The sequence below is a fragment of the Argopecten irradians genome, chromosome 1, assembly GCF_041381155.1.
Source record: "Argopecten irradians isolate NY chromosome 1, Ai_NY, whole genome shotgun sequence".
NCBI lineage: Eukaryota > Metazoa > Mollusca > Bivalvia > Pectinida > Pectinidae > Argopecten > Argopecten irradians.
The window spans coordinates 26861833-26883592 of NC_091134.1; the positions used below are offsets into that span (position 1 = coordinate 26861833).

A 21760-nucleotide genomic window follows, 5' to 3' on the forward strand; every position below is an offset into this window, starting at 1 on the left:
GTGGTGGGATTCTCACCAGATTAAGAGTGGTAGGATGTCTACCATATTCAGAATGGTGGGATGTCCATCAGATTCAGTATCAGTGATGAGATGCACACCAGATTCAGGATGATGGGGTTTCCATCAGACTTCAGAGAGGTGGAATGTCCACCAGATTCAGAATGGTGGGATTTCCATCAGATTCAGAGCTGTTGGCTGTCCACCAGGTTAAGAGTGGTGGGATGTCGACCAGATTCAGAGTGGTGAGATATCCATTATCATGAGATTCAGAGTGGTGGGATGCACGCCAGATTCTGCGTGGTGTGATGTCCACCAGATTCTGGGTCGTCGGATGTCCTCCAGTTTCAGAGAGATGAGATGTCCATCAGATTCAGAATGGTGCCATGTCCACCAGATTCAAAGTTGTGGGATGTCCACCAGATTCAGAGCGGTAATGTGGTGTCCACAAGATCTAGAGTTGTGGGTTGTCCATCAGATTCATAGATTCACCTTTAACCGTCACCGCCATGTTCATTTTTCTCTCGGAACGCTTCTCGACTTTAAATATCGTGACTACATTATGCAAATTATGTTATGTTGTGCTTGTGTGTAAACTCGAGAAGCGTTCCGAAGAACAAATGAACATGGCGGTGACGGTTAAAGTTTGTGAGCTACACGATGTTTAAATGGAGTTTCTACAAAGTACGGGTCATGACACCTCCAAAGGAGATTGTGAATGAACACAGTTATGGGTACTGTTTACCACCACAAGCGTAGATTTTGTGATTTTGGCTTGGTTTTTGAGGTACCCATTAGAGCCGAGACGACATTTCGACCGGACAGGGAAATGTCTACCTAGCATATTTTTCGTAAATTTCCCGATTCATCAAGCCATAACGTCGTCAATACTTGGCCAATTTTGTTCATCAAGCACTCAATGGAAAGATGAATTATTTCTTTTTAAGGTAAGATATCCGTCAATGTTGTATAGAATCCATTTATTAAAAATATCATGGTTTTTAAAAAAAATACGTCCGTTTTTCTGGGCCGCCGAGTTCATACCCTTGATACTATAATATATATATATATATATATATATATGTATACTGTTAGTTTAAAAAAATCGTGCCAGGTCCCTGTGGTCAGAAATCCTCCGTCCGTCGTTCAGAGCTACGTTGTTGCAGCCAGCTATCAGTCTCTAGATTTAGCGGAATATATATTTCATGAGACATGGGTTACAGAAAAAAAATACGGCTACTGTACGACTTTATTGGATAACACAGTTACAACGTTACATATCAAAGACTCATTTCTTCTTAATCTGTTGGGAGAAATGTGGATATGTGTGAATTCATTTACTGTGGAAAAGACTTGTAACTGAGACTTATATAGATATGTTTGATACTACCGATTAAAAAGATGTGGCAGTGTTGTATGTTGTTGCTATTTTCTGAATTTAATCTTTCGTGAAAGATTGTTCTGCGTATCATAGCCACGCCCACGGAGTTATCCCAACCAATCATAGCCAAGATTACCTACTTGAAATGTCTAATTGCTGTATCGGGCCGCTCACCTTTCACTGTGGCTACTGAGCTGCGACATCAGTTGATAGATCACAGCCGATACCAACACTTGTTGTATTTCATCAATAAATTACTTTTTTCAAGAATCGGAAGATCAAGGGTACTCATATTGGACCTGCGGCATGCTGGGTTGAAGGGCTACCAACTTTGTACAAATCAATGACCTTGACCTTCATTCAAGGTAACTGGGGTCAAAAAGGTTAACATTTTAAAAAGATTTCTTGTGAATAACTAAGAGGCCTAAAGACCTTATATTGGGCCGGTGATATGCTGGGTTGAGGGGCTACGAAGTTTGTTCAAATGAATGACTTTAACCTTCATTCAAGGTCACAGGGGCCAATAGGCTAAAATCTTCTTGTAAATAACCTTGAGAGACCTTGAGATTGGATATTGGACTTGTAGCATGGTTGGTATCAATTGAACTTCATTCAAATAGCCTAATTCATCCAATATATCAAAACCTGAACTTCTATTAAATGAGATCTTATGTATTGGCATAATTGTTTGCTACTACTATATTGTTTGAGTGTTGCATTGTGCCGATAGGTAGATTACTGTTAAGCCCATGGGCCTCATCTATAGAAAAAAATACATTGAAGAGCATTATTTGCTCAATTTTTATTGAAAAAAAAATCAGCCAAACTTACAGATTATTATAAATTATTTTAAATATTATAATTATTAGAAATATTAGTCTGAGATAGTGTTTTAACATCTTATCCAAATTGGCCCTGGCTGACCTCTAGGGGTCAAAAGGGGTCAAAGTGGCTAAATTTAAATTCCGAACACCGCTCTGAATCTGATAAAGGCGACATCCAACCAGTTTGAAACTGATAATAGGTGGCATAACACAATCCTCAATCTGATTCTGGCATTCCACTAATCTGGTGGACATCACACCACTCTAAATCTGATGGACATCCCAACACTCTGAATCTGGTGGACATCACACCGCTCTGAATCTGGTGGACATCACACCACTCCCAATCTCATGATGATGGACATTACACAACTCTGAATCTGATGGACATCCTACTATCATTCTGAATCTGATGTGCATCAAAAACTCTCAAAAAGTTTCTACAAAGTACGGGTCATGACAACTCCAAAGGAGATTGTGGATGAACACAGTTCTGGGTACTGTTTACCACCACAAGCGTAGATTTTGTGATTTTGGCTTGGTTTTTGAGGTACCCATTAGAGCCGAGACGACATTTCGACCGGACAGGGAAATGTCTACCTAGCATATTTTTCGTAAATTTCCCGATTCATCAAGTCATAACGTCGTCAATACTTAGCCAATTTTGTTCATCAAGCACTCACTGGAAAGATAAATTATTTCTCTTTAAGGTAAGATATCCGTCAATGCTGTATAGAACCCATTACCCATTTATTAAAATAATCACGGTTTAAAAAAATAGGTCCGTTTTTCTCGACCGCCGAGTTCATACCCTTGATACTATAATATATATGTATACTATTGGTTAAAAATTTTCGTGCCAGGTCCCTGTGTTTCTGACAGATGGTCGTCGTCAGAGCTACGATTCTGTACCTTTGACCGTAGTGTTGCAAAACATCCAGCGGTGAAAATGATATAATTCACGTGAGTCATGTATCTAACATTTCTTAAACAAACTGATTATCCTTTTACCCACCTTCATGTCTAAATCATGTTTGTAAGCACATTTCGACTCACATCTCCGACACGGTTCACTTAGCCATGATGATTCTCATTACCATATTTGGAATAACCTAACTTGTTTGCACACAACTTTTTTACTACGAAAGATGATTTCACAGATTCAAATCACTTTTCGTCCGTGGTCTGTATGTCCGTCCTTTAAAACTTCTTGTTACCGCTATTTCTCTGAAAAGTCCAGAAGGGATCTTTCTCGAATTTCACATGTAGGTTCCCCTCCGGCCCTAGTTGTGCATGTTGCATTTTGGGACCGATCAGTCAACAAGATGGCCGCAAGGCAGCCATCTTGGATTTTAATAGTTAAAGTTTGTTACCGCTATTTCTCTGAAAAGTCCAAAAGATCTCTCTCTCAAATTTCACATGTAGGTTCCCCTAGAGCACTAGTTGTGCATATTGTATTTTGGGACCGATCGGTCAACAAGATGGCAATCAGGCAGCCATCTTGGATTTGCTAGTTAGATATTGTTAACGCTATTTCTCAGAAAGTACTGAAGGGATCTGTCTCAAATTTCATACAAAGGTTCCCCTAGGGCCCTAGTTGTGCATATAACATTTTGGGACTGATCGGTGATCAAGATGGCCAACAGGCTGCCATCTTGGATCTTGACAATTGAAGTTTGTTACCACTATTTCTCAGAAAGTGCAGAAGGAATCTCTCAAATTTCATATTTAAGTTCCCTAAGGACCCTTGTTGTGCCAATTGCATTTTGGGACTGATCGGTAAACAAGATGACCGCCAGGCAGCCATCTTTAATTTGATGGTTAGAGTTTGTTACCGCTATTTCTCAAAAAGTATTGAAGCAATCTGTCTCAAATTAAATATACAGGTTTCCCTAGGGCCCTAGTTGAGCATATTGAACTGATTAGTCAACAAGATGGTCAACAGGTCACCATCTTGGATTTTGATAACTGAAGTTTGTCACTGCTATTTCTCAGAAAGGATCTGTCTCAAATTTCATGTGCAGGTTCCCCTAGGACGTTAGGTGTGCTTATTGCATTTTCGAACGGATCGGTCAACAAGATGGCTGAGAGGTAGTCATCTTTGATTTTGATAATTAGGGCTTTTCACTATTTGTGAAAAGACCTATTGTTTTCGTTAAGTTTCTTATTCTTATTATTCTTCTTATTATTATTCTTCCAGTTTTGTGAACGCTCTATCGGTCAAACGGTAAGACATAGGATAAAAAAGATTTCAGCATTTTAAAAATTTCCAAAATGGCCGCCATGACGTAAAACCTAAAACCTCAAAAACTGCTATAACTCAAAAAGTATGAAAGCTATTTCAAATCTGAAGGTATTTTATTATAGGGAATGGACATATCTATCTTTAACCCAATACATGTTTCCACAAAATATGTCTTGTTAAAAAGCTCGCTATGAGGTCAAAGTTTACGAAAAGTGACTATTTTTAGATTTTTTTTGATTATTCATTTTCCCCCCAGCTTTTTTTAATACATCGATTCAGTATGTCATTCTCAAGGTTTGGATGTCTTCAAAAATAAAATTGGTCCACTAATTAATTTTTTATGACGTAATTAATATTTAACTAAGATTTTTTTGCAAATTTCGACAATTATATTTTAAACATCTTCTCTGATTCCACCAGTCCGATCAAGCCCAAACTCACACAAGATCTTCCACTTATCACCGTGACCAATTTTTGTTAATATGGTGTTGATTCAAATTCAAATATGGCCGCAATGACGTCACTTCCGGTTTAACCTCGACAGCCATAACTCGTTAACCACTGAGCCAATTTCATTTTTTTAATATGTGATGTAGAATAGCATACTGAGAAACTTTGTAATGGTACATTTTTCTCTAAAATGTCAACTTCCGGTTGTTTATTGACTCATAGTGCAAAATCGCTGTTTTCGGTGAAAATCACGAAAAAATCTTCTTGTCAAGTTCTACATAGTATAGAGGCTTCATGATTTGCATGAAGTAAGCTTAGGTAGTTGACTATCGGGTTTGAAAAAATAAACGAGCTTGACCTTCATCCAAGGTCACAGAGTGCGTGTGATTGTAGAGTTGTGAAAATAATCCTGTGAAAATTCAGCTCATTGAGACAGCCGTAGCTCGTTAACCACAAAGCCAATTTTTTTCATTTTTGGATATGTTATGTAGATTAAAAAATGAAACAATTCATTTAGCTACAACTTTTCTGTAAAATGTCAACTTCCGGTTGGAAATAAGGGACAAAGTTCAAAAATGCAATTTTTCGACAAAATCATGAAAAAATCTTCTTCTCAATTTCTAGAAGGCCTAGAGACCTAATATTAAGCATGAAGCATGCTGACATAAATGCCTACCAAGTTTGTTAATGTGATTGACCTTGACCTATATCAAAGGGCACTCGGGCAAACAATACTTAAATCTTCAAATGACTTATTGTAAAGTTCTGAAAGGCCTAAGACCTGGTATCGGACTTTTGGTACATTGAAACTAATCGCTACCAAATGTGTTATGAATGACCTTGAACGGAGTAGCTTTTAGGTGAAAAGCCCGTCAAATTGTCCCGGTGACAATTTCTAGTTTAAGTTTGTTACTGTTAATTATCTCAGAAAGTACTCAAAAATCTTTTTTCAAATTTCATACGTAGTAATATGTAGTAAAAGTTTGAAAAGCAGAGAAAAGATCCCTCTTTCCATTGTCAAACGTAGATAATTTTTTGGTCGGCGTTAAGATCTCTCTGGGATCTCTTGTTTAACTTGAGTTTGAAAATTTATTCTGGATAAAATCCAAATGATACTGGTGTTTCACAATGTTTATTCTGAGTTTGTTGATACATAGTTGATGAAATATTATAATTGGCAGATTTGTTATTTGGAAATTGATCATGGTTGTTAGTACAATTCATTTATATATGGGTATTATCCGAGAAATGAATTTGTGTCAGCCAGACACTAGATCGGACTAAAGTAAAGTGCAGAGCAAGGTAACATATGCCCTGCCTTTCAGTCGCCGCGATAGCTAATGAAAGGCCCAATTAATTATGGCGCTGGGTACATGTACCTCACAGCATCATGCACCTGCTGTGTGACTAACTGTCCAAGCGAGCCAGCTATTACATCAGCGATACCCCCAACAGTTGTTGTATTTTTTCAGTAAAGGTTATAGCCTATTTGATCCTTGAGACCTTGAATGAAGGTGAGGTCATTCATTTGAACAAACTTGGTAGCCATTCATCCCAGCATGCCGCAGGCCCAAGATGAATACCCTTGGCCTTTTAGTTCTTGAGAAGAAATCGCTGACTGCTGTTACCCTGAAGACATTTCAAGTTCACTCATTTGAACAGCCTTTAAAGCCTTTCATTTGTTATCATTAGATAATGGTAATGAGCCTGTATGATTGCAGGATGAGGTAATGGAACAAGAGGCCCAGAGGGCCTGTATCGCTCCCCTGGTTTTTTGTTAGTAATTATCACAAGACTCTGACAATTAGAAAAATAAGCAAAATTGACTCCCAAAGTTTAATTTTGAATCACAACCATACAATGATGCTATTGAATCATACAAATATGCTATCCAATATATAGGTTCAGAGACAAAGTAATTTATATGAAAGTAGTAGCCTAAATGACCTTTTTGACCTTGCATCTATTGCCGTCTAAGGCCCCACGGGTCAGCCCTATCATTTGTACAATTTCAAATCCCAACCCTATAAGGATGCTACCATTGCATCATAAGTGCTCTTCCATTCTTAGTTGCAGAGAAGAAGTCGTTTATATGGAAATAGCTAAATCAACCCCTTTTGACCCCACCCTTCAGGCCCCCGGGGGGTCAGCCCCACCATTTGCAAAATTTTGAATCCAACCCCTATAAGGATGTAACCATTGCATTATGAGCGTAATTCCATGTTAAGTTGCACAGAAAAAGTCATTTATATGGAAATTGACAACTTTTGACACCGCCCCTCAGGCCCCCGGGGGTCAGCCCTATCATTTGCACAATATGGAATCCCCACCCTATAAGGATGCTACCATTGCATTATGGGTGCTATACCACGCTTAGTTGCAGAGAAGAAGTCATTTATATGGAAAAAGCCAAATTGACCCCTTTTGACCCCGCCCCTCAAGCCCCCCCCGGGGGGGGGGGGGGGTGGGTGGGGGGGGGGGGGGGTCAGCCCTATCATTTGCACAATTTGGAATCCCCACCCTATTAGGATGCTACCATTGCATTATGGGTGCTATCCCATGCTTAGTTTCAGAGAAGAAGTCATTTATATGGAAATAGCCAAATTGGCCCCTTTTGCACCCCCCCCTAAGGCCCCCCGGGGGTCAACCCCATCATTTGTACAATTTTGAATCCCCACCCTATAACGATACTACCATTGCATTATGAGTGCTATCCCATGCTTAGTTTCAGAGAAGAAGTCGTTTATACGGAAATAGCCAAATTGGCCCCTTTTGCACCCCCCCCCCTCAGGTCAACCCCATCATTTGTACAATTTTGAATCCCCACCCTATAACGATACTACCATTGCATTATGGGTGCTATCCCATGCTTAGTTTCAGAGAAGAAGTCGTTTATATGGAAATAGCCAAATTGGCCCCTTTTGCACCCCCCCTCAGGCCCCCCGGGGGTCAACCCCATCATTTGTACAATTTTGAATCCCCACCCTATAACGATACTACCATTGCATTATGAGTGCTATCTCTTGCTTAGTTTCAGAGAAGAAGTCGTTTTTATGGAAATAGCCAAATTGACCCCATTTGACCCCGCCCCTCAGGCCTCCGGGGGGTCAGCCCCATCATTTGTACAATTTTGAATCCCCACCCTATAAGGATGCTACCATTGCATTATGGGTGCTATCCCATGCTTGGTTTCAGAGAAGAAATCATTTATATGGAAATAGCCAAATTGACCCCTTTTGGCCCCGCCCCTCAGGCCCCCGGGGGATCAGCCCCATCATTTGTACAATTTTCAGTTAGTAGCCCATAAGGATGCTACCAGTCAAATTTTGTTGAAATCCGACGCCGGACGCTGCAGTATCCCATAAGCTCACCTCGGTCCTTCGGACCAGGTGAGCTAATAACTGTAGCACACAGCATGTTTGTTATGAAGTTTCTGCTTGGAATTTATAAATCTAATTTCAGTCAGATGAGCTTCTGTGACCTTAAATATATGGTAAAGAACTAAATCAAGGTCATTAATTTGGACAAATATTGTAGCATATCAATTTTCAGTATACTAAATAAGCTAAAACACAAATCTTACATCTGAAATTGAAAAATAAAAAATAAAACGTTTTAATAGTTTTTTTTAATTTTTATCAACTCTTATTTAAGCTCTATAAAAAACATCAAGAGAATAGGAAATGTACAAACATCCACGTTTCTATGGAATCAACATTCACACTTATGTTTCATGCTATCATAACACATTATCAACAAGCTTACAGTAAGTACTGCAAGCAACACACGTCCTCTGCTGTCTTATCTATGACAACTTATTATTTCTTCATTGTATGAAGTTTAGAACACATCAACAGAATTTTTCAAAGTTATCGCCTGGAAACAAAAAAATTGAGAAACAATCTAATTTTAGTAACAGTGACATTGTAGTTGACCTTTTGACCCCAAATTAAATCTCAAGCTGTGTTAACTCCAATGTTAACATTGTATAAAATTTGGACAAGTTTCTGTTGATGTGTTCTCAAGTTATCACCCAGAAACTAAAATTTGTGTAAAAATCTATTTTTAGTAACAGTGACTTTTGTAGTTGACCTTTTGACCCAAAATTCAACCCCATGCTGTATTATTGCATATGCTACCATTGATCAAAACCTGTTAATGTGTTCTCAAGATATCGTCTGGAAACTAATTTTTTTTTGCAACAATCTATTTTTAATAACAGTGACCTTTGTAATTGACCTTTTGACAGACAGACAGGAACAAACAATATTGCCCCTGGTACAACACATAACAATGACTTGTTAATTACTTCATCAGACTCCCGATAAAGCTCCATGAAATGTAAAGGATACCATATATCAAGTACTTTTGTACATCTAATTTTGAAAAATTACGCAAAATCACCTTCTAAAATATATAAAAATTGTTATATGCCTTGTACATTTCAGATCAATAGCATATAGTTGAGAAAAAAATGATAAAGATTTATAAATTACGTCACTATTACCAGATATCTAAGTTTTGGTTCATGGAACACTAAGATTGGAAAAACATTATGATGTACGATGAAAGAAATGCTGTTGATATCATAATGTTGAAGGAGGCTGTGAATGTGTCCGGTGACTGAACCAGAGTGCTCAATAGGAACAGTTCTATCACCTATTGTATTACACTCACTAATAATCACAGACAAATGTCCTATTAACCACTTACTATAGATAGCTCCCCCTCATATAATTAATAATCACCTTTACACACTTACTGACAGAAAGTTGAAATCCATGAATTATATCCACAAAGTTATAAAAACTTGATTTAAAAAGTAGTTTGATATAGATGATGTAGATCAGGAATATCAATCCCAGTTCTCACCACAAAATCCACAAAACGAAAATATGATAACCCAGCCCCCAATAACGAATACAACCTAAATATCCCAATAATATAGTTACTGTAGAGAGATAGATCCCTGTGTGTGGACACCATCACACAGGTAACTGAGACAGACATCAGCAGTTGTAAGACGGTTATTGATCATCTCCATGTACATAGATATTTACAGATTTAAAGAAAACTAAAAGAAAAACAAGAATTCAACGGAAGTGGATGTGTCGCCTGCACAGCATCATTTACCTGCACAGCATCATTTACCGTTGAAAATATTGTTAATAATTAGGTAAAGTTATCAATTCCCTTAACTCTTGCAAATATTGATGGATTTTGAACCGTATCAAACCACTCCAAGATCTCATTAATACAAACCAATATACCAAATTAGGTTGAAATTGGACAATAAATATTATCGAGCAGAAATCATGGATTTATCTGTTTTGACAATTTTAAAGTAAAAAAATAGAAATGAAAGGAAAAGAAAACAGATGGGTGATTTAAACTGAACAACATTGGGACTAATTTGTGTACCACATGATACCCGTTAACGTTTGTCCCGTGGTACCCAATAACGTTTGTCCCGTGGTACCCGATAACATTTGTACGGGACTAGTATCAATGTAACGCTTTGAAATCTTCCCACTGATATGGCATTATTGCAGGGTCTAGTATCAATGTAACGCTTTGAAATCTTCCCACTGATATGGCATTATTGCAGGGTATCATCTTTAAAAGTTATTTCATCACCAATAAAAAGAATAGTCCAGCACAAACGTTATCAGGTATCACATGGTATGTGAATTAGTCCCATTATCAGGGGAGGTAACTCATATAAACTGCCCAATAAATTATACAAAATAAAACACAACAATAAGTTACACATACAGAAAGTCTCCTTCGATGAGAGAAAGGTCTAACTTAAAAACAATACCAAGAATTTCAGTGAATTGTTTTACTTAAATATATAGATTGGTTGGTCAACATAACACATTCTCATCAAATAGTGTCTTTGAGTCATTTAATTCAATGGAGTACACAGCTGGAGTTAACGAGGTTAAACTGGAGTTAACGAGGTTAAACTGGAGTTAACGAGGTTAACTGGAGTTAACAAGGTTAAACTAGAGTTAAGGAGGTTAACAGGAGTTAACAAGGTACAACTGTTTCACTGTTATTACAGACAATAAATGGCTGACTACATGGTAAATGACTGCGCTCTAACTGTACTGGCTAACACACACAAGGACAGTCCATCCACAGTGGACAACACTCTATCTGTAGTGGCTAACACACACATGGATGGTCCATCCACAGTGGACAACACTCTATCTGTAGTGGCTAACACACACAAAGATAGACCATCCAAAGTGGACTACACTCTATCTGTAGTGGCAAACACACACAAGGACGGTCCATCCACAGTGGACTACACTCTATCTGTAGTGGCTAACACACACATGGAAAGTCCATCCACAGTGGACAACACTCTATCTGTAGTGGCTAACACACACAAGGAGGGTCCATCCACAGTGGACCACACTCTATCTGTAGTGGCTAACACACACAAAGATAGACCATCCACAGTGGAAAACACTCTATCTGTAGTGGCTAACACACACAAAGAAAGACCATCCACAGTGGACTACACTCTATCTGTAGTGGCTAACACACACAAAGATAGACCATCCAAAGTAGACTACACTCTATCTGTAGTGGCTAACACACACAAAGATAGACCATCCACAGTGGAATTCAATTTCGCCATTAATCTTCACCCCAACATGACTTTTCTGTCCAAAGACAATTCTTTTAGATATGTACATTCAAAAACTCCAAACTTTAAGCTTTAAGTTTTCAAAAACACGTTGAAGCTACCACTTGTGCTATAAAGCATGGCTCATAGAAGTAAGAAACATCCTTTGAAAAATTGATGCCAAGTTAAGGTTATTTTCTTTATCAATATATTTGTATATACATCTAAAATAGGAGGTTTCTGTTAGGCAAGTAATCATATTCAAATTAACTCACTATCAAAATGGCAAATAAGCATGATTGTTATCACCTTTAATGCATGACTTTGCATGTGACTAGGTAACAAAAAGCAATGGGGACAAATTACATTGAGTAAAAACATTTACATTGCCAATTTCATGCATGCCTGGTGTACAACTTTTTTCCTCAAAACAACAAGCTAATTGCCATTACTGCCATATTTAACAGTTATGTACGTATATTGTATGAAACAAAATTTCTCAGTGATATCTAATTTAGCCATTACTCAGCTGTGTACCAAACATTATGGAAAGTTCTAAAAACATAACAGTATAAACATGTACAATTGTATAACAATCATGAACACATTGCAAGGATTAACAAGGATTTTTGCGAGCCACAATTTTCTTCCAATGTTGACATTACTGTACGTTATCCTATTTTTTTCTTCTTTTAAAAACACACAATATTCACATCCATTCAGACTAACAAAATAGAGGAAAAATTGATTCAATTTAGTTATTAATGATACAAAAATAAATAAGGCTTACACTTCACATACAGACAACAACTAATTACATGAGCAAGTAAAATCATGGATCAGGAATACATATAATATCAATAATCTACTTCATATAGTTTAAATGGTAGACTGAACAGCTTTATCCTATCCTGTTTTTCAAAAGAGATTGGAATAATTGATTTTGAAAACTCCTTCTTAAATGTTAATAGGTGTACTATTCGAAAAGAATTTACAAAAAAGAAAGTGTTTATGGATTAATTAAATAATATCGTTGTGAAATAAAGAGGAGTCTTTAACATTGAGTAAAACAAATAAATTATAACTGATAAATAGAATACTTGACAAGTTTCTGAATTTAAAAATGAATGTTATGGTGCATATGGGTGTATAAGACTAATATCTAGGCAGAATAGACATTATTATGCTTGTCAGTGTAAAATTTGAGAAAAGTTTACAATAAAGAGTTGTTATTAGATTTAACTTAAATGTGTATTTGGTATCAAAACAAAATATGTGTTTAAAAATTGTTATAGTAATAAACAACAAAATGAATCACTGGTCAGGACCATCAACTGGGGTCTTCACTCAAGAATGTTTCGGGGAATTCCATAGTTTACATCAGAACAGACTCACGAATTCTCAGTTGAAAATCAAATATGGCAGTTCACTCTACTTGGAACTGCATTACTACTCTGACAGCAATACTTTTTGAAAATTGTTCAGACTTGGTTATCTCATTATTTTCGTAATGAACTTAATCAATATATGATCAAATTTTTAAATTGACAAAACTTATTTTAAAAACATCTGAATGTTATCATTGTTATATTTTTAATTGGAACTAGATCTTCGGTAATCCAGACTACCACAGTTACCCAACTTGGCAACCATGCCAACACAGTTTAAATTTGACACCAAACAAGTAGACAAATTATGTAATTACATGCATTAAACAGTTTTTTAATTGTATTCAGCGGTATAAAGACATTCAATCTCCAAATAATCCCTCTCACTCGAACTTGCATTCCTAGAATACCCCCATTTATCGAACTGATCATGTGGTCCCGACCGTGCTCATATAATAATCTATGTACCAAACAAAACACCAGATAGCTCGCACTGCTATTCATGTTCATTTTCAATCCTACGCTTGCTAGCATTTTTCATGTTTTAGTTTAAGTGGTTGAAAGTGCAAAGTTCATTCATATGCAGGAAATCAATGTTATTTTTAATCAATGCATCTGTATATTTTTTCAAAAATAAGTTCATTAACTTTCCTGGTTTATAGGCATCGTAAACATCTGTATTTCCTTACATTTGTGCCTTTCAATGATATTTTGATTAGTAATTTCATAGTGCTTATGTATCATTTTGAAATCATTTGTGACAAGTGAATTGGTGAATTTTAACCAATATGCTACAGAGTTCCTCTTTTACCGGCAGATTACCATATAGACAATTTGTATAGGTGCTAGCTGGGCCTGAAACACTTCAAATTCTCTTCAGCATTTTACGATAGGATTGAAAATCACCCTCATACATATATTTAATACTGGAAATCCAGAAAGTATGTTTTGAACTTAAAATGCTTTTCATATATCACAGCATTAAAAACTTGAATATACTGGGTAATAGAAATTTATTGAGAAGATATAACATCAACATTGAGTGTCAATTGGTCAAAAACGGGGAAGAGAGAGTGGGGGGGTAAAATCCTTTCAACTATCCTGTTGACTATAGTTGACAACCTTATGGAAAGAGTTGATAATGGATCTGAGGGTATCTAAACAGATTTAATCGACTATGGGCTGTGCTAAGCAGATTTAATGGACTTTGGGGTGTGCTAAACAGATTTCATGGATTTTGGACTGTGCTTAACAGATTTAATGGATTTTGAGGGGTGCTTAGCAGATTAAATGGAATTTGGGCTGTGCTAAACAGATTTAATGGATTTTGGGGTGTGCTATACAGATTTAATGGAATTGGGGATAAGCTCAACAGATTTAATGGATTTTGGGGTGTGCTATACAGATTTAATGGAATTGGGGATAAGCTCATCAGATTTAATGGATTTTAGGGTGTGCTTAACAAATTTAATGGAATTTTGGCTGTGCTTGACAGATTTAATGGATTTTTGGGTGTGCTAAAAAGATTTAAAAGTGATTTTAGGATGTGTTAAACATTGGAAAACTTAACAGATTTCTATATCTATTAGAACAGTCTCCCAGTTATATAAAGTAACAAAGTTAAGAATGGTATAAGGAGGTTCCATTAAAGGACTGGAGGGTTTAAGCCTGTATAAAGAAGACTATCCTGAACATCACACCATTTAAATTGTTTCTTTATGAAGCTGCCAATCTATGATTGTATAAACTTATTTTGGTTTGTTCCTTTTAGAACATAACAATATTGAAAATTAGCCAGTTTAATAAGCACATTTAGACATAAGCAGAACTATTTCACCACAAAATGTACTAAAATAGTTAATGTCTGAAATGTAAATGGTAACATATGTATAGCCTATAACGGGTATACTCTAATCCAGAATGGTATCACTGTTCATACTCATTGAGTGAGCGGATGTGACAGGAACGGAAGTTGCTGGAGCCATATTTTGAATCAAAGTAGCTCCAGGATCAACAGGGAACATGTATCTGACCAATGTCTCTGCTACCAGGTCCGACATTTTCTTAGCTCCATTTGAGGATGTTGGTTCTATACCAAGTCTCTGTCCTGATGATAACATTGAATTTTCTGTAGGTACTTGAAACAGTGCTGATTCATTATCGTCTATGAAATGGTTGATCTGGTCGATGACCATATCTGCCTGAATCATGTCCTTGAGTTGCCTTTTATCTGCAGCTAAAGAACTTTCAACGGATTGCGGTGAAATACAGTACTGCATGTTGGTATAAAAATTAACAACAGCATTAGTCATCCAAGGGGGACCATCCAATCTAGAGTCAACAAAATGAATCGGTAACGAAGTGAAAAATTTCTTAAACCTAAAATCCATCGTTTTGAAAGGGTATTCACTTGGCGTCCTTGACACAAAGCTTTTTGCCGCACAGCCTACGTCTGACTCATCGGACTCCTTTAGGGAGCTATCCGCCTCTTCTACACTACGTTCATCACTGGGAGTAATCCCACTGCATTTTGAGCTGTTAGAACTAACTGACTCAACATCCGCCAATGATTCTCTATCATACGATCTTTGTGTCTCATCTTCACTTCTAGAAAATGACTCTTCCGATTTCTGTTTCATTTGAATGTCTTCTTCTAGCTTTTGGTCACCTTTGTTGACAATAGTACTTAATTTTGAATCTGCCTGTAATCTGGACTCATTTGAGCTGTTACAGCTTTGGTCTTCAATTTCTGATAACTCCGGGTCCTTGAAGTCTGCATCCGGAAACATCAAGAATGTGTCATCCTGCAAAAAGTTCAATATTTTGATGTAAACAATTTTTGATTTTTTAGACAGTATTTCAAATGCATTTTGTCGCCAACACAAAAACTAAATGTCTATCTTACAAGAAAAAACATTGTGTAATGAAGACAAAAAAAACATCTCAATTTTAGTACCTCTATAGCTGTATATTAAGTCTCACATTCTCTAGGCTCTCATTGCTGAAAGAGAGTCTGGTCCGGCTCGTATTTCAGTTTTGCGATTTCAAATTAAGGCTTACCAAAGAATTGGTAAAGCTTTTCATTGGTTAATAGAAATTCCCCCACAAATATGACGAGCACTATCAGCCTCACAGTGAACATTAAATTTTCAGTTAAAGAAATTACAAATCACCATTCTTCAGGATGCCGTTATGCACAAATAAGATATTTTGTGCTTACGAGTTTGTAGCCGTCCCTGTTTGTTTACGTTTTCAGGGTGCCCTCTACCAGTTGTAAAATTCAAACACAAACTTGACCAGACTCTTGATCACCTACATGTATATGTAGTTTTGTTCAGCAGCAATAAACTGTGGAATGCGACATTACTGTACGTGCGAACAGAAGCAACTTACCTGAAACATGTCCAGTACAGGGATAGCCTCATCCAGATCCTCTTCAAACATTGCCATCTGCTGCAGCACCATATCCGGCTGTGTCACTTTGTCGAGGGCCTCTCGATCCTCCTCTAGGATCACACCTGGTTTTTTCTTTGGCATCGTGTAACGATTACGAGCAAGAGGAGACCAGTTAATACTTTCAAGCCAGGGTGGAGCCCCTTTCCTCTTTGGCTTTGCAACATCCTTAATTCAACATAAAAACATACATCACTAAGTGTTGGAAATAATAGCTAGAAACAATAAAATATTGATGGAATTTTTTCCAAGTTACTTCTAAATACCAATTATTGACCTTTGTGGAGGTCAATATGGTGTCAGACCAAGGGCATAGCCAGTGTCAATTACTTCAGATTCTATGAGGGTAGTATGACACCATATTGACCAAATCAGAAGTCCTTTATTTTTAAATTAGATATGATATTTACTTTTAAAACAAGAGGCCCAGAGGGCCTGTATCGCCTGGTTTTTTGTTAGTAATTATCACAAGACTCTGACAATTAGAAAAATAAGCAAAATTGACTCCCAAAGTTTAATTTTGAATCACAACCATACAATGATGCTATTGATACCATACAAATATGCTATCCAATACATAGGTTCAGAGACAAAGTAATTTATATGAAAATAGTAGCCTAATTGACCTTTTGACCTCGCATCTATTGCCGTCTAAGGCCCCGGGGGTCAGCCCTATCATTTGTACAATTTCAAATCCCAACCCTATAAGGATGCTACCATTGCATTATAAGTGCTCTTCCATTCTTAGTTGCAGAGAAGAAGTCGTTTATATGGAAATTGACCACTTTTGACCCCGCCCCTCAGGCCCCCGGGGGGTCAGCCCTATCATTTGCACAATTTTGAATCCCCACACTATAAGGATACTACCATTGTATTATGGGTGCTATACCGTGCTTAGTTTCAGAGAAGAAGTCGTTTATATGGAAATAGCCAAATTGGCCACTTTCGACCCCGCCCCTCAGGCCCCCTGGGGGTCAGCCCCATCATTTGCACAATTTTGAATCCCCACCCTATAAAGATGCTACCATTGCATTATGGGTGCTATACCATGCTTAGTTTCAGAGAAGAAGTCGTTTATATGGAAATAGCCAAATTGGCCCCTTTTGACCCCGCCCCTCAGGCCCCCGGGGGATCAGCCCCATCATTTGTACAATTTTGAATCCCCACCCTATAAGGATGCTACCATTGCATTATGGGTGCTATCCCATGCTTGGTTTCAGAGAAGAAGTCGTTTATATGGAAATAGCCAAATTGAACCCTTTTGACCCCGCCCCTCAGGCCCCCCGGGGGTCAGCCACATCATTTGCACAATTTTGAATCCCCAACCTATAAAGATACTACCATTGCATTATGAGTGCTATCTCATGCTTAGTTTCAGAGAAGAAGTCGTTTATATGGAAATAGCCAAATTGACCCCATTTGACCCCACCCCTCAGGCCCCCGGGGGGTCAGCCCCATCATTTGTACAATTTTGAATCCCCACCCTATAAGGATGCTACCATTGCATTATGGGTGCTATCCCATGCTTGGTTTCAGAGAAGAAGTCGTTTATATGGAAATAGCCAAATTGACCCCTTTTGGCCCCGCCCCTCAGGCCCCTGGGGGGTCAGCCCCATCATTTGTACAATTTTTAGTTAGTAGCCCATAAGGATGCTACCAGTCAAATTTTGTTGAAATCCGACCAGCGGTTATGGAGAAGAAGTCGATTGTTGACGGACGGACGGACGGACGACGGACTCCACGGTATGGCATAAGCTCACCTTGGTCCTTCGGACCAGGTGAGCTAAAAATGTCAAAAGGATTAATTATCTGATGTGCATGTTAATTACAAGAATGGTGGCCATCGGATGTAGCCCTGACGAGCAAAACATTTGGGCAATTGAGTTTACAATCACAATATTGACTTGGTTAGTAATATTGACTATTCTAACAAGAGTCATTAGGGCCTTACCGGTCATCTGACCACCTTTGCATCAGTTAAATAGGAAAAGAACTAACTAAATATAGGTTTTCAAGATAGTGAAAAGTTTTCTAGATGGTTGGCTGCTGGATTTCAGATTGACCTGAAAAATAACATTTGGTTAGGACCATGGCAGGATCATTTCATGCAAGTATCAGCTATACTGTGAAGTTTAGAATGTGTTTTCAAGATGGTGGGTGTGGCAGCCCTCTTGGATTTCAGATTGACCCAAAAAATATACAAAACTTGATCGGGACAATATCAGAATAATTTCAGGTAAGTTTCAGTTCAATCCCACAGGTAGAACTTAAGAAGTTCAAAATGTAAAAAAAAGTTAACTGACGGCAGACAGCAATGGATGGTGGACGAGTCAACCCTAAGCACGATGACCTCGAGTCAATACACTATATCAATCTCTATGTGACCCTGGGTTAGTATCAATCTCTATGTGACCCTGGATTAGTATCAATCTCTATGTGACCCTGGGTTAGCTCAGACAAAATTCTTATTTCTTTAAATTAAAACTGATTGATTCCATCACATTTCTCTTTTTTTAGCCAATGAAATTCAAAGTTGCATATGCTTTATGGGATTCACAAATGTATAAATTATGGTGCCAATTATAAATGCAGTAAACTCTATTGACATAGAATACATGTTATTCCAATTGGGTTATTTCTAACATCAGAAACACATTAACTGTTTGTGACTCCATATACCTGTATGGATTTTTGTCAGTGCTATGTCATCATAGCGATAGGTCTCTGTGGACGCAGTAATTTTAACTGACCACTATTTCCCTCTACACCTGAAGAGTTCTTACTTTGAAAAATTTCTTGATTGGTTTCTGATTTTTTGCTTGAGCTGACACACTGGTGATAAGTGATAAGCAATAAATCATGGGTGTCCAACAATGTAGTCTGAAGACTGACAGGTTTGTACTGCCATATTATAATATATACAGAGTAACTAAGACCATTATGTCCTACCTCTATGCTGTCCAGGCTACGGTTTGGACTTCCACGCCTCAACATGTACAATGTACCTAAGACCATAAATATCCTACCTCTATGTTATCCGGGCTACGGTTTGGACTTCCACATCCCAACATGTACAATGTACCTAAGACCATTAATATCCTACCTCTATGTTATCCGGGCTACGGTTTGGACTTCCACATCCCAACATGTACAATGTACCTAAGACCATTAATATCCTACCTCTATGTTATCCGGGCTACGGTTTGGACTTCCACATCCCAACATGTACAATGTACCTAAGACCATTAATATCCTACCTCTATGTTATCCGGGCTACGGTTTGGACTTCCACATCCCAACATGTACAATGTACCTAAGACCATTAATATCCTACCTCTATGTTATCCGGGCTACGGTTTGGACTTCCACACCTCAACATGTACAATGTACCTAAGACCACTAATATCCTACCTCTATGCTGTTCAGGCTAGGATTTGGACTTCCACACCCCAACATGTACAATGTACCTAAGACCATAAATATCCTACCTCTATGTTATCCGGGCTACGGTTTGGACTTCCACATCCCAACATGTACAATGTACCTAAGACCATTAATATCCTACCTCAATGTTATCCGGGCTAGGATTTGGACTTCCACACCCCAACATGTACAATGTACCTAAGACCACTAATATCCTACCTCTATGTTGTCCGAGCTACGGTTTGGACTTCCACACCTCAACATGTACAATGTACCTAAGACCACTAATATCCTACCTCTATGTTATCCGGGCTACGGTTTGGACTTCCACACCTCAACATGTACAATGTACCTAAGACCACTAATATCCTACCTCTATGTTATCCGGGCTACGGTTTGGACTTCCACATCCCAACATGTACAATGTACCTAAGACCATTAATATCCTACCTCTATGTTATTCAGGCTAGGATTTGGACTTCCACACCCCAACATGTACAATGTACCTAAGACCACTAATATCCTACCTCTATGCTGTCCAGGCTACGGTTTGGACTTCCACATCCCAACATGTACAATGTACCTAAGACCATTAATATCCTACCTCTATGTTATCCGGGCTACGGTTTGGACTTCCACACCTCAACATGTACAATGTACCTAAGACCACTAATATCCTACCTCTATGCTGTCCAGGCTACGGTTTGGACTTCCACATCCCAACATGTACAATGTACCTAAGACCATTAATATCCTACCTCTATGTTATCCGGGCTACGGTTTGGACTTCCACACCTCAACATGTACAATGTACCTAAGACCACTAATATCCTACCTCTATGCTGTTCAGGCTAGGATTTGGACTTCCACACCCCAACATGTACAATGTACCTAAGACCACTAATATCCTACCTCTATGCTGTTCAGGCTAGGATTTGGACTTCCACACCCCAACATGTACAATGTACCTAAGACCACTAATATCCTACCTCTATGCTGTCCAGGCTATGGTTTGGACTTCCACATCCCAACATGTACAATGTACCTAAGACCATTAATATCCTACCTCTATGTTATCCGGGCTACGGTTTGGACTTCCACACCTCAACATGTACAATGTACCTAAGACCATTAATATCCTACCTCTATGTTATCCGGGCTACGGTTTGGACTTCCACATCCCAACATGTACAATGTACCTAAGACCATTAATATCCTACCTCTATGTTATCCGGGCTACGGTTTGGACTTCCACACCTCAACATGTACAATGTACCTAAGACCACTAATATCCTACCTCTATGTTATCCGGGCTACGGTTTGGACTTCCACACTCCAACATGTACAACAGTGAAGAGCTTGTCTCCCCGAGAGATGAAGAAATAGAAGATGAAAAACTACTTCTTACTGCATCTGATGATGTGCTTGTGAAAACTTGGGTCTAGAGAAAACAGAAAAACCATGTCACATTATCTAATTTGGTGCAATCACCCAAAGGTTTGAATAACTACCAATCCGTGTAAAACCAAACTCATATCATTGCTATTACTGGAGTGACAATTACTTTCTGTTTAGAGAAGAAATGTGTTCACATCAGATATGGAGACTAACATTTCACCAAAATTGTTAAAAATGTTTTCAGGAAAAATGGTTTCACAATGCTACTGTTATCATGTTTCCTGTTAACTCTATTTTTATCTGTCTAGCACTAATGTTTGTTTACCTTCTGGTTAATTTCTCCTTTGTTGGGTTTGGGGACGTGTAAGTAGGACTGTGATTTAGTCATAGGTAGCACACTAGACTCAGTGACACTTTTAGGTTGGGACATTGCGGCATTCTGTTTGTCAATCGGTTGGAAAGCCCCGGTCCCTGGCTGGTAAAATCCTTCCATCACTTGAGGAATAAAGGAAATACCTGCTTAAGTAAAAGACAGGAAATATCAAAACAATTGTAAGGTGT

The 21760-nt window shown here is 38.1% G+C and overlaps 1 protein-coding gene across 3 annotated transcripts in view; it reads right to left on the bottom strand.

The window, feature by feature from the left end:
- Positions 1-10724: 10724 nt before the first annotated feature.
- The window catches only part of LOC138322486 (period circadian protein homolog 1-like), a 33147-nt gene continuing 22111 nt past the window's right edge, over positions 10725-21760 (bottom strand). For 2 of the 3 annotated variants that reach the window (XM_069266525.1, XM_069266511.1), the window contains exons 19-22: positions 21525-21718; positions 21099-21242; positions 16319-16546; positions 10725-15729 (exon numbers count right to left, since the gene is read on the bottom strand). In XM_069266525.1, coding sequence (XP_069122626.1) covers positions 14836-15729; positions 16319-16546; positions 21099-21242; positions 21525-21718 — 1460 coding nt within the window. In that variant the 3' untranslated portion in view covers positions 10725-14835. The remainder of the gene's footprint in view (positions 15730-16318; positions 16547-21098; positions 21243-21524; positions 21719-21760) is intronic. The other variant, XM_069266518.1, reaches the window with a different exon arrangement.